At 45.7% G+C, this 14,659-nt stretch overlaps 1 protein-coding gene across 3 annotated transcripts in view; it reads right to left on the bottom strand.

Annotated features, from left to right (window-relative positions):
• Positions 1-1,434: 1,434 nt before the first annotated feature.
• The window catches only part of LOC137429593 (NGFI-A-binding protein 1-like), a 91,369-nt gene continuing 78,144 nt past the window's right edge, over positions 1,435-14,659 (bottom strand). For all 3 annotated transcript variants that reach the window (XM_068119621.2, XM_068119619.2, XM_068119620.2), the window contains exons 6-8: positions 7,795-7,906; positions 2,359-2,547; positions 1,435-2,231 (exon numbers count right to left, since the gene is read on the bottom strand). In XM_068119621.2, coding sequence (XP_067975722.1) covers positions 2,158-2,231; positions 2,359-2,547; positions 7,795-7,906 — 375 coding nt within the window. In that variant the 3' untranslated portion in view covers positions 1,435-2,157. The remainder of the gene's footprint in view (positions 2,232-2,358; positions 2,548-7,794; positions 7,907-14,659) is intronic.

The raw sequence follows: 14,659 nt of genomic DNA, 5'->3' as shown, positions 1-14,659 counted from the left end.
GAAAACTGCAAACAACAGCCAGACAAAATACAGTGTGCACAACAGCTTGCTTCACAGCATAACTTGTGTACCGGTGTCCTGACAAATCACGACAAGATAAAGTGTTTTGATTTCCATACTGCTGTTAGCATGACGAGTAAGGAGGCCCAGTGAAAACAACCTACAGAGTAAAAAAAAAAGTAACAAGTACACATACATTCAAAGTACACCGCCCGCATGCCAAATAATTAAATATCCTACAGCGCGGCATTGCCGGGGCGCCTTAGGCGCCCGGCAATACCGCAGTGCAGCTCATATAGGCTGCATTGGGAAGGAGAGGTGTACACTAATTGATTGATTAATTGTATAATTAAAATCAATAAGACTATCACAAAATATTTTCTTAATCAATTGGCTAATAGCATAACTAAACCACTAGTGCTTCATCCGAAGATGTATCTTTTAGAAATGTAATTAAATAAGTCATTAATAAAAAATTAAATAATTAATTTATTCATCAATAAATAATTAATTAATCGATTAATCAATAAATAATTAATCGATTAAATGATTAATCAATAAATCAAAAATATCCTTGATAGCCACATCCCTTGGTCACAGTCATGTCCAAATGTTAGCTTCCCAGCTCAAAAGGTGCCTGAGATATTGGCCAAATGAGAAAGAAAATAAATAAATGATTAATAATGAAAATAAATAAATAATAATCATAAAAAAATTAAATTATTAATCAATTCGGTCAGAGAACACATAAACCACCACCATTTCATCAGAATCTGTAACTTAAAAAAAAAAAAAAATTTAGTCATTAATCAAATAATTAAATAATTAATCGATTAATTGATTAATTAATAAATCAAAAATAGTGTTTGCAGCCAAATCACCTGGTCATTGGCATGTGCAAATATCAGCTTCCTAACTCAAAAGGTGCCTGAGTTAATAATGGTCAGAAGAGAAATGAAATTTAATTAATTAAATAAGTACTTAATTAATCGCTAATAATTAAATAACTCATCAATGAATTGATTAATCAAAAAACAAAAAATACCGTTTTTGACAAAGGACTTGCTCACTATTGTGCCGAAATTTCAGCTTCCTCGCTCAAAGGATGGCTGAGATATCGCCCGGACAACCAAGAAAACAAGAAAACAAACAAGAAACCAGAGTGAAAACTGAGTACTCTCTTTCAGCGTGCGTCACTGCCGAGCCCCCTTTGGTGCCCGGCAATGACGATTTGCAATGCCTGGAGATGGCATAGGAAAGGAGCGGTGTACAATAACGGTCCAGCAAGTAGTCATGAAATGCCGGGGCGGACACGTGTTGTTGTTCTGCCTGTGGTTATCATGTTCAAAACACACTGGGAATATATTAATGGATCAGAAAGTATTTACTACTCCTTGACTGCAATCATCTTTACCAAAAAAAAAAAAATCATCATTCTTGACGACATTCTTTAATTTTTATAACATAACAGACATCTCGGATCAAGTCACCAGCAAAAATTAATTTCATTCATAAAATTGACGAATGTCCGACCCTGAACTCGAATTGCTCAACACCATTCTCAAGTATCATCAACTCTTTGAATGACCAATTCCTCAGGCAGTTTCATGTATTTCCACAAATTTCATTCTTCCATAATCCTCTAATCCGACGAACATTGTGAAAATGTACATGGTACAAGTACAAGAGTCCCTTACGATTACGCAAGTATTCAACAGGTGTTGCAGTCAGGTAGTGGGAAAAGCCTCGTATTTTATTTACATTGAGGAGCTCCAACTGGAAGGATTGCCGATTCTGAGACAAGATACCTGGTTTTCACACTCGGGAGTTAAAAAAATGTTTTGTGCATCAAGGAAAACACAAAACTTCCCAAAAAATCAACTTTGTACAGAATGTAGTCCACAACTGCCTTTTGTGGTCAATAACACAAAAATATAGAAGTCTGTACGATCATACAACGGGTTCAATTTGTAGAACAAGCAGCACCAGTTCTGCAGACCTGCACAGGTCCAAAGTACTTCCATTGTAATTGGGCTGCTCTGGAGGCCTGTGGTACATCTTCATTAAAATGGCGGGAAGTATCAATTTCCCATTGTCGTTCTAGAATCAAATTGCCCGGCCATCTCATTCCATGCACCATCGACTCGGTGCCATGATTCACTCGGGACTGGCCGGCTCGATTTTAACCGGACAGGTTTGAAAGCCGCAATCGGCGACAGTCGCCTCGCTGTCTGTAAGGGGTGAGAGGAAAAATGGAATATGGGTGTTAAGTGTCGTTAATGTTGCAACTGTGACTTGATGAACATATGAAAGTTGTTTTCCTGGAGAACAACGTGAAAAACCACCAAGTTTCATCACCTGCCCACGCTGCTTCCACCTTGATGTTGTGGTTGGTGTGGTTGGATTCTCCCTGACATCGTGCTCGCAGCGCCAATCCCAACCCCTCACACAACCCCGCCAACCCTCCCAATCCACCGGACTCCGTGTTCGAAGGAGAGGGGGGAGAATGTGGACGACTGGACCCTGAGGCCTGCCCTTCGTCATCATCTGCAGAGAGGGTGCAAGCAGTACAAAAGGGTAAATTGGGGTTTGAAAATATTTAGGTTGACATCATTTACGAGTTTTGAGTTATCAGAGCAAACTACTGATAGCTTGATGCTATTAAAGACACAAGGTCGAAATAGTTATCCTGAAGATTCCTCAGATTACGTGGATTTCAGGTTGGTTCTATCAAGATCCAACAGGCACATATAATCACGTGAAAAAGTAAGTACACCCCATGTAAAGTTTTGAGTTTTTCAACATATTTCAACATACAGCGATTTGATCTTCATTTCAACAATTTTGATAGATAAAGGTGATATAATATAACAAATATCATGAAATATTTACATTTTGTAGTCCATTGTACAATTTAAATAAACATGAATGCAAATTTCACATGTGGAAAAAGTAAGTACACCCCGACATTTATCACTACTTCAAATACCTAAAATTAGAATCAGGTGCACCAGCTAACGTGCAAATGATTAGAACATCGTTAGAGAGGATCTTGGAGGAACCTGTCTTATTTAAACCTCAGACATTTAGTTTGGTTTGCTCTTTTTTGTTGAAGTGTGCGGCGTCACCATGCCTACATCAAAAGAGCTCTCTGACGCCTTCAGAAAGAAGGTTAGAGATGCCTACGAGTCTGTGAAGGGATTTAAAAAGATCGCCAAACAATTTGAAATCAATCAATCGACTGTCTGGGAGATCATGCACAAGTGGAGAAGATTCCAAACTGCCAACATGTTCAGGCCAGGCCGCCCCAGCAAGTTCAGCCCGAGAGCAGACCGCAAGATGCTGAAAGAAGTCTCAAAGAACCCCAGAATGTCATCACGGGACCTACAGGTAGCTCTTGCCACTGTTGATGTCAAAGTGCATGAGTCTACCATTAGAAAGAGGCTGCACAAATTTGATCTCCATGGGAGGTGTGCCAGGAGGAAACCTTTGCTGTCCAGAAAGAACATCAGGGCAAGACTAAAGTTTGCCAATGAACACCGAGGCAAAGACCAGCACTTCTGGAACAATGTGCTCTGGACAGATGAGTCAAAGGTAGAGCTATTTGGCCACAGTACCAGAAGACATGTTTGGCGAAAACCAAAGACAGCATTTGACCACAAGAACCTGACACCAACTGTAAAGTATGGTGGTGGAAATATTATGGTTTGGGGCAGCTTTGCTGCATCAGGGCCTGGGCAGCTCACCATCATATAATCCACTATGAATTCTTCATTGTACCAGAGGGTGCTTTTTTTTTTTTTTTTGTATACTGAATCGAGGCTCGTGAAGGAGCTGACAACCGCGAGGGAAAGACAGCACAGGGGGACCACGAGGGAAAGACAGCACAGGGGGACCGCGAGGGAAAGACAGTACAGGGGGACCACGAGGGAAAGACAGCACACGGGGACCACGAGGGAAAGACAGCACACGGGGACCGCGAGGGAAAGACAGCACAGGGGGACCGTGAAGGAAAGACAGCACAGGGGGACCGCGAGGGAAAGACAGCACAGGGGGACCGCGAGGGAAAGACAGCACAGGGGGACCGTGAGGAAAAGACAGCACAGGGGGACCGCGAGGGAAAGACAGCACAGGGGGACCGCGAGGGAAAGACAGCACAGGGGGACCGCGAGGGAAAGACAGCACAGGGGGACCGCGAGGGAAAGACAGCGCAGGGGGACCACGAGGGAAAGACAGCACAGGGGGACCGCGAGGGAAAGACAGTACAGGGGGACCACGAGGGAAAGACAGCACACGGGGACCGCGAGGGAAAGACAGCACACGGGGACCGCGAGGGAAAGACAGCACAGGGGGACCGTGAGGGAAAGACAGCACAGGGGGACCGCGAGGGAAAGACAGCACAGGGGGACCGCGAGGGAAAGACAGCACAGGGGGACCGCAAGGGAAAGACAGCACACGGGGACCGCGAGGGAAAGACAGCACAGGGGGACCGCGAGGGAAAGACAGCACAGGGGACCACGAGGGAAAGACAGCACACGGGGACCGCGAGGGAAAGACAGCACACGGGGACCGCGAGGGAAAGACAGCACAGGGGGACCGCGAGGGAAAGACAGCACAGGGGGACCGCGAGGGAAAGACAGCACAGGGGGGCCGCGAGGGAAAGACAGCACAGGGGGACCGCGAGGGAAAGACAGCACATGGGGACCGCGAGGGAAAGACCAACGGTCTTTCCCTCAGGGAAACAAGGGTTTCTCCTCAGGTGACGCCATGACGGTAGCAATCCTTCCTCCCTCCATTATCTTCTTCATCCCTCCATTATCTTCTTCATCCCTCCATTACCTTCTTCCTCCCTCCATTACCTTCTTCCTCCCTCCATTATCTTCTTCCTCCCGCCATTATCTTCTTCCTCCCTCCATTATCGTCTTCCTCCTTCCATTACCTTCTTCCTCCCTCTATTACCTTCTTCCTCCCCCCATTACCTTCTTCATCCCTCCATTACCTTCTTCCTCCCTCCATTACCTTCTTCCTCCCTCCATTATCTTCTTCCTCCCGCCATTATCTTCTTCCTCCCTCCATTATCGTCTTCCTCCCTCCATTACCTTCTTCCTCCCTCTATTACCTTCTTCCTCCCTCCATTACCTTCTTCCTCCCTCCATTATCTTCTTCCTCCCTCCATTACCTTCTTCCTCCCTCCATGACCTTTTTCCTCCCTCCATTATCTTCTTCCTCCCTCCATGACCTTCTTCCACCTTAAACCCCCACCCTCCCGGCTCCCCCTTGTTTATAACTTGACATTCACAGCCATATAGGCTGGTAACCATTGCGCATTTTCGACACAGTATTTGATTCGGCTTCTTCTCTTTCCAGACAGTTACACACAGCTCCAATTCGATTTACCTCATTTGAGACAAATTAACGGCCATTAAACACGTACAGCACCGTACATGAGGATAATGTGAGGCCATCTGTCGGAAAGTTGAAGCACAACCGAAGGTGGACCTTGCAACATGACAATGACCCTAAACATACCAGTAAATCCACCAAGGAATGGCTGAAAAGAAAGAAATGGAGGGTTCTGGAATGGCCAAGTCAAAGCCCGGATCTAAATCCCATCGAGATGTTGTGGGGGGATTTGAAATGAGCTGTGCATGCAAGAAACCCCTCAAACATCGCACAGGTGAAAGAATTCTGCATGGAGGAGTGGGCAAAAATTTCTCCCAGTCGATGTCAGAGACAGTTAAAAGAGATGCCGACATGAGGTTGTTTCTGCCAAAGGGGGCAATACCACCTATTAGAGCCAAGGGTGTACTTAGTTTTTCCACATGCGAAATTTGCATTTATGTTTATTTAAATTATACAATGGACTACAAAATGTAAATGTTTCATGATATTTGTTATATTATATCACCTTTATCTATCAATGTTGTTGAAATGAAGATCAAATAGCTGTATGTTGAAATATGTTGAAAAAGTCAAAACTTTACATGGGGTGTACTTACTTTTTCACATGACTGTATAATCAGATCCCGCCTTGCAAACACCACGCCCTCTGCGAGCACAGCACCCAGTCAATCAGCAATCAGCAAATCGAGTCACATTTTCCGTCTATGGGAAATCACATTTTCCCAGTTTCCCAGTCTATTTTCCCAAACCATGAGAGGTGCAAATAGTAAATATTGTGTGACATTTCAATGCAAAACATATCCGTGATCAACCAAAAGACAAACGTTATTTGAAAAACAAGTTCACACATCCCCTTTTTCCAACCTCCTCCTCCCCCCAAACAAATTCACATTAATGGCAAGATGAGATGTTGTTAAGGTAAATAAATTGTGACAAGTAGAGCTACATTCAAAGTACACCACCCCCATTCCAAATAAATAAATAACATCCTCTAGCGAGTGACATTGCCGGAGTGCCTTTGGTGCCTGACGATGCCACCGTCCAGCACATGGAGACGGAATTTGGCGTCCAGCACATGGAGACGGAATTTGGAGGGAGCTGTGTACAATTGATTAATTGCGTAATTGCAATAAATAAATAATAATCTAAAATAATTAATTTCTTAATCAATTGGCTAATAGCATATCTAAACCACCACTGTTTCATCTGAATCTGTGACTTTTTGGAAACGAATTTCAGTAATGAAATGAAAAATTAAAAAATTTATTGATTAATAAATTTATCAATATATCAAAATACACTTTATCGCCAAATCACTTGGTCACTATCGTGTCCAAATATCAGCATCCTAGCTGCTCCTAATCAGCACTGTCGTGTCCAAATATCATTCCCCAGATGAGAGAGAAAATAAATAAGTACTTAATAAATCGATAATGATGAAGAAATGAATCAATTAATTGAATAATCAAAAAATAAAAATGCCGTTTTTGCCAAAGCACTTGTTCACCATTGTGACCAAATTTCAGCTTTGCCGGACCTATCGCCTGGAGAAACACAAGAAAGAAAATAAACGAAGTGAAAACTGAGTATGCCATTTGGCGTTTGTCATCGCCGGGCCCCATTCAGTACCCGGCGATGACGTCGTACAGCGCTTGGAAAAGGAATAGCGAGTGCGGAGTACAAGAAGAAAACAAATAGAGTGAAAACTGAGTAAGCCCTTCAGGCGCACGTCATAGCCAGACGCGGAAAGGCCATTGTCGGCCAGCGATACCGGCGTGCAGCTGCTGGAGATGTAATAAGGAGGGGCGGTGTATAATAACATAGTATCATCTGTATTATGCAATCAATGCCAAAAATTCTGCTCCCAAACTTGGCAACTTAAAATGTTTTGGCAACAAACAAAACTTGGCAACAAAAGCATCCCCAACCCTGACCCAGCCCCACCTCAATGACATCCCATTTTCCAGGTGTAACCTGAGTGCCTATAACCATTCATTAACATTACCCTTGAAACACTTGTCACAATCCTTTACCCCAATGAATCAAACTGGTTGTTTCTCTGTCCTGAGACACAATCTGGGACTGTCTGTGTCACAATAAAACAAGATGGTATTCTTACTGGCAGGAGCTCCATTTAAATGATTCGACTTTAGCTCCTCAAGCAATATTCATTTCATGGCTCTGCGAGTCTCCTGCTACCCCTCGATGTGATCTACTCAACCCCATTCATCATTTCTTTTTGGCTGAATACTCGCTATAGCTCATTTATTTTCTCCAACTCGACGACAAAAGTTTATATTGTTCTCATCTTAACTTCTTGTCTTTCTTAATACTTCTGACTCCTATAACCCCCCTCAATGATGCCCCATCTGTGCCCCCAAATCCTCATACCGTGTCCGTCTTCGCCGCTGCTGCACTCGCTGCCACCGTCCCGACTCGGGGCTTCTCCAGAGACCGAGCCCTCAGAGCAGCGCCCATCAGCCTTGCCTCCCTCAAGCTCGAGCTGTGGCGAACAAATGATAATAAGATAAGATGGAACTGGCATTCAATTCTCACCCTCACAATTCCCACCAAAAGTGAGATGTCTGTGAGCAGAGACACTTGGAGAAGTGCCACCCAGTAGAGAATGACTCGATTGTTTCAGCTGCTACCAATTTAATTTGCTCTCGGAAAAAGGTCGGAACATGATAACGTGTCATCATGGCCTATTTCACACTACTCCCAAACGCAGAAGTGTGGTCGAAGTTTGTTGGTGACAGAGCAAGTCAATCCTCTGCCAAATCCAAATTTCACTCTTCCTTCCAAAATATCTCAAACACCACATTACAACAAAGTACACCAGAGATTTTGATCTTTCTCTTGGTCCCTCGATTTATGGGTTTAGCAAAGCTGAACGGCGTATGCCCCCAATGAAACACAACCAAATAAATTAACATCACTGTTGAAAAACGTTTCACATGAGGTTATGATATCAATACAGTCATGAAGCCTCTTTCCACATCAAAATCCACATTAAAATTTGGTGGAAGAATGGAGAGCATTTCTAATAACATGATACGAATAAAAAAATTCTTCATTAGCGTGCCTATTACCAAGGTGTATGGGTGGCACAACCTTTCAGATTAGTCTCATATATGTAAAGTACAATCGTTACATGATCACTAGATCTCTATATTTATACCAAAAAAGAACTTACTGATCACACGACAATAAACCCTGAAACACACAAGTGGGATGGAGGATAAATCCTCCCACTATGAATAGTGGATGGCTCCAATCGTTTTCGTGGTAGCAGAAGTTTTGCCTCTCGGTCACCACCCTTGATAGACTATTGACCGTTATCTTTAAAGTCAGGAGAGAAAAAGAAAAAGCGTTGATGATGGGATTCCCATACTAAGCAGCTCTGATCCTCGATTTAAGCCACTGCTTTGCCAATTGTAATTACAATATTACGAAGAAGGTGAAATATTAAACAGACAGAGGATTTCACTTTTGCAAAGGTGAACAATGTCTACATTAAGGTACACGTGGTTCTAACTACACGAGCGCACAAGCATGGACATCATATCCATGCCATGGATCACTAAACCATCGGTCATGTCACGTTTTTGACTGAACACTGCATACTTGTGCAAACTTTTTTGCACAAAGCTCCAATGGTTACTGTGTTCATCAAGCTCTGCGTGACCCATGAAAGATAACCGAGATGTATTGACTAAATGTAATCACAGCTACAGCAGTACTTGATGTCTGGTGTTGTAATGTTCATTTTATCGTGCGAACCAGAATGTTTCAGAAATCTCAGAATTGGGGCAAACTGTGAAATGTTATCTAATCACTCAGTGGCGTTGTGCATTTTAGCTTTTATGAGCCAACACTTTGCCATACGATGAGCAATGGAAGTTTGAGGTTGTATGTGAAGCATGCAGTCGAAGGCCTGCTGACACACATGCATTTGCATTCATGAGATTAGGGAGTATGTGTGCGTGGATGATTGTCAAATTTGTTGACTGCAATGCAAGAATAATCCCCTTAATTGACAAAGTATAACAATTTGCTTGGCCGGCGTTTCATCCCTTTGGAGGAGCGGCTCATTTGGGTAAAGGTGATACTTTGTGAAGGAGGGTGGGGAGGCAAGAGGTTGATGGGGTCGCTGCAGTGGATGCAGTCGAAGATGAAGAAGCCAAGGCATGGTTTTTAGTGGATGAAATCAACAGGACGTTCAATGACTTATGCCAATAGCCGTGGGAAGGAAAGAGAAGTTGACGTTTTAAGCATTTTGAGTTTAGACGAGAGGCTAACACATGAAACGTCAGCTCCCCTTTCCTCCCATGGTGGTTAGCAAACATCACTCAACATCCTGTCAAGTACATCCATTGTTCCACCTGTCTGCCGAGGCAGATCAACATGAGCCTTCACCAGCAAGACTACTTCGTTCTGCAAGACTTTGTAGACCAACGTGTATCTGCTCAAAACCATCATTGACTTCGTCAGTGATGACATTTCACAAGAAAGTTTAATTTTTGCAAGCAGTGCAAAATAAGGCACAGGACAGTAAATAACACAGGACAGTGGCGGCACATGACAGTGGCGGCGACGTCACAGCATACGCTCATTAGGTTGGAGAACTGAAATTATATTCTGATTGGTTACTCTCAACCGCATCCAAGCGACCCCATATAATGAGTGGATACCAGAGGTAATGTACCGTGTGGCAGGCGGTGCTTATCGCTCCCATTAAGGTACAGCGATAGCTGGATGGGATATCTTAATGGCGGTTCACCACTGATATTATGCAGTCGCATAATGACTGGTTTATAACCGAAAGGTTTTCAGATTCACAAGTGTATGCAGGACTCACTGTGTTGCCCTGATGAAGCCCCAACAAGGGCAAAACCAGGTCGGTAACTGTGAGTTTTGTATGCACTTGTGATAGTATCTGAACTAAGATCTAAATTACGCACTGTCAGATGGTTCTTCCGGAGCTTGGCAGGCAAAGGTGTATGTAGGTGGCAGTGACGTCACAGCGTATGCAAATTAAGTTGGAGAACTGAAATTATATTCTGATATATCTATATTATAATAGGCGAAGGTGATTCTGTCCGTCTGTCTGGGGGTGTGGCTTAGTCCGTTTGCAGAGTAGCTCCACCCATAGCTCCACCCATTCTTGGAGAGGCTTCATGTAAGCAAATATCCACCATTTTATTACCTCGAATGGCTTTGTGGCCTGTTTAGTTAGGCCCATGCTGTCTTTCTCACACAGGTTTATTTCAATTCTAATTCGATATATCATTTCATTTTTAACAGTCACTAACATAGTGTTTGACTCGGTTGAAAAAAAACGGGAAGAGAATCCCATGAAAGTTTCTGTTTATAGAACGAAATGATTTCTCAAAGGCCTGTAAACTAAAGGCCATTCATTGATTCACCCTCACGATTTTATCTCGAATTCACCATCTGATTTAATTTTTGTCGATGGTTTTAGACTCGGTGTCAGAAATAATTGAGAACATTCACGCACACACGGGAAATTGCCGAGATATATTTATAAAAATCGCGCCACGATGATACACGAAAATACAGCGCCTAAAATAACAGTCGGGGAAAATGTCAACATATATTAAAAATTCGCTTTTTCTTTTCCGTTAAGATATATTACCTTTACGTTTTATGACAATCGGCACAAAAACGACACATATATCTTCGTTCTTTCTTATTTCATTCAACATTATTATCCGGAAGTAAAATATGTTTCAGGAAATTACCGAGAGATATTTCTTCGTTTTTTCTTTTATTAGTTATGTGTGCATACACTTTAAATAGGTTTATTTGAAATCTTTAATTTTCACAATGTAATTTACTTGCCATTTGGCATTTGATGATTATGAGACACTTCCTCTTGAGGATCGTGACAATTCATGCATTGCATGGAAACTTCCATTTCCAAAATGAATGCGACGGTCGATGAAGAACGCAGACTTGAACAGGATGTAGCAAGAAAACGAATGAGACGGGCGAACGAGTCCGTCGACGAACGTCAATGCAGACTTGAACAGGATGTAGCAAGAACCACACAGAGACCGCACGAGACGGGAGAACCTCACAGGATGCTGCTGCAACAACAATGAGGGGGGTTGGAGAGGAGCGAGGGGTTGGAGAGCGAGGTGCTAGGGGTTGGAGCGTGAGGAGCGAGGGGTTGGAGAGTGAGGAGCGAGGGGTTGGGGAGCGAGGGGTTGGAAAGCGAGGGGTTGGAGAGCGAGGGGTTGGAGAGCGAGGAGCTAGGGGTTGGAGAGTGAGGAGCAAGGAGTTGGAGAGTGAGGGCTGATTGGAGCGGAGAGGAGTGTGAGGAGGTATTGGAGAGGAGTGTGAGGAGGTATTGGAGAGGAGTGTGAGGAGGTATTGGAGAGGAGTGTGAGGAGGTATTGGAGAGGAGTGTGAGGAGGTATTGGAGAGGAGTGTGAGGAGGTATTGGAGAGGAGTGTGAGGAGGTATTGGAGAGGAGTGTGAGGAGGTATTGGAGAGGAGTGTGAGGGCTTGGAGAGGAGTGTGAGGGCTTGGAGAGGAGTGTGAGGGCTTGGAGAGGAGTGTGAGGGGTTGGAGAGAGTGTGAGGGGTTGGCGAGGAGTGTGAAGGGTTGGCGAGGAGTGTGAGGGGTTGTAGAGGAGTGTGAGGGGTTGTAGAGGTGTGTGAGGAGGTATTGGAGAGGAGTGCGAGGAGGTATTGGAGAGGAGTGTGAGGAGGTTTTGGAGAGGAGTGCGAGGAGGTATTGGAGAGGAGTGCGAGGAGGTATTGGAGAGGAGTGCGAGGAGGTATTGGAGAGGAGTGCGAGGAGGTATTGGAGTGGAGTGCGAGGAGGTATTGGAGAGGAGTGCGAGGAGGTATTGGAGAGGAGTGTGAGGAGGTATTGGAGAGGAGTGCGAGGAGGTATTGGAGAGGAGTGCGAGGAGGTATTGGAGAGGAGGTATTGGAGAGGAGTGCGAGGAGGTATTGGAGAGGAGGTATTGGAGAGGAGTGCGAGGAGGTATTGGAGAGGCATGTGAGGAGGTATTGGAGAGGAGTGTGAGGTGGTATTGGAGAGGAGTGTGAAGAGGTATTGGAGAGGAGGTATTGCAGAGGAGTGTGAGGAGGTATTGGAGAGGAGTGTGAGGAGGTGTTGGAGAGGAGTGTGAGGAGGTGTTGGAGAGGAGCGAGGAGTTGGAGAGTGAGGAGTGATTGGAGAGGCGAGTGAGGAGCGATTGGAGAGGAAAGTGAGGAGCGATTGGAGAGGAGAGTGAGGCGCGATTGGAGAGGTGAGTGAGGCGCGATTGGAGGGGAGTATGAGGAATTGAAGACGAGTGAGAGGGATTTGAGAGGAGTGTGAGGGATTGGAGAGGAGTGTGAGAGATTGGAGAGGAGTGTGAGAGATTGGAGAGGAGTGTGAGGGATTGGAGAGGAGTGTGAGGGATCGGAGAGGAGTGTGAGGGATTGGAGAGGAGTGTGAGGGATTGGAGAGGAGTGTGAGGGATTGGAGAGGAGTGTGAGGGATTGGAGAGGAGTGTGAGGGATTGGAGAGGAGTGTGAGAGATTGGAGAGGACTGTGAATGATTGGAGAGGAGTGTGAATGGTTGGAGAGGAGTGTGAATGGTTGGAGAGGAGTGTGAGGGGTTGGAGAGGAGTGTGAGGGGTTGGAGAGGAGTGTGAGGAGTTGGAGAGGAGTGTGAGGGGTTGGAGAGGAGTGTGAGGGGTTGGAGAGGTGTGTGAGGGATTGGAGAGGAGTGTGAGGAGGTGTTGGAGAGGAGCGAGAGGTTGGAGAGGAGCGAGAGGTTGGAGAGGAGCGAGGGGTTGGAGAGGAGCGAGGGGTTGGAGAGTGAGGAGCGATTGGAGAGGCGAGTGAGGAGCGATTGGAGAGGAGAGTGAGGAGCGATTGGAGAGGAGAGTGAGGAGCGATTGGAGAGGAGAGTGAGGCGCGATTGGAGAGGAAAGTGAGGCATGATTGGAGGGGAGTTTGAGGAATTGAAGAGGAGTGTGAGCGATTGGAGAGGAGTGTGAGGGATTGGAGAGGAGTGTGAGGGGTTGGAGAGGAGTGTGAGGGGTTGGCGAGGAGTGTGAGGGGTTGGCGAGGAGTTTGAGGTATTGGAGAGGAGTGTGAGGGGTTGGAGCGGAGTGTGAGGGGTTGGAGCGGAGAGTGAGGGGTTGGAGCGGAGTGTGAGGGGTTGGAGCGGAGTGTGAGGGGTTGAAGAGGAGTGTGAGGAGGTATTGGAGAGGAGTGTGAGGAGGTATTGGAGAGGAGCGTGAGGAGGTATTGGAGAGGAGCGCGAGGAGGTATTGGAGAGGAGTCCGAGGAGGAATTGGAGAGGAGTCTGAGGAGGTATTGGAGAGGAGTGTGAGGAGGTATTGGAGAGGAGTGTGAGGAGGTATTGGAGAGGAGTGTGAGGAGGTATTGGAGAGGAGTGTGAGGAGGTATTGGAGAGGAGTGTGAGGAGGTGTTGGAGAGGAGAGTGAGGAGGTATTGGAGAGGAGTGTGAGGAGGTATTGGAGAGGAGTGTGAGGAGGTGTTGGAGAGGAGTGTGAGGAGGTGTTGGAGAGGAGAGTGAGGAGGTGTTGGAGAGGAGTGTGAGGAGGTGTTGGAGAGGTGTGTGAGGAGGTGTTGGAGAGGTGCGATGGGTTGGAGATTGAGGAGCGATTGGAGAGGAAAGTGAGGAGCGATTGGAGAGGAAAGTGAGGAGCGATTGGAGAGGAGAGTGAGGCGCGATTGGAGAGGCGAGTGAGGCGCGATTGGAGGGGAGTATGAGGAATTGAAGATGAGTGAGAGGGATTTGAGAGGAGTGTGAGGGATTGGAGAGGAGTGTGAGAGATTGGAGAGGAGTGTGAGGGATTGGAGAGGAGTGTGAGGGATAGGAGAGGAGTGTGAGAGATTGGAGAGGAGTGTGAGGGATTGGAGAGGAGTGTGAGGGATTGGCGAGGAATGTGAGGGATTGAGGAGTGTGAGGGATTGGAGAGGAGTGTGAGGGATTGGAGAGGAGTGTGAGGGATTGGAGAGGAGTGTGAGATTGGAGAGGAGTGTGAATGATTGGAGAGGAGTGTGAATGGTTGGAGAGGAGTGTGAGGGGTTGGAGAGGAGTGTGAGGGGTTGGAGAGGAGTGTGGGGGGTTGGAGAGGAGTGTGAGGGGTTGGAGAGGGGTTGGAGAGGAGTGTGAGGGGTTGGAGAGGAGTGTGAGGGGTTGGAGAGGAGTGTGAGGGGTTGGAGAGGAGTGTGAGGGGTTGGAGAGGAGTGTGAG

This window comes from Myxine glutinosa, chromosome 6, assembly GCF_964187855.1.
Source record: "Myxine glutinosa chromosome 6, kmMyxGlut1.1, whole genome shotgun sequence".
NCBI classification, from domain to species: Eukaryota; Metazoa; Chordata; class Myxini; order Myxiniformes; family Myxinidae; genus Myxine; species Myxine glutinosa.
Note: the sequence above shows the minus strand (reverse complement) of the source record. Positions and strands in the feature narration are given on the sequence as shown.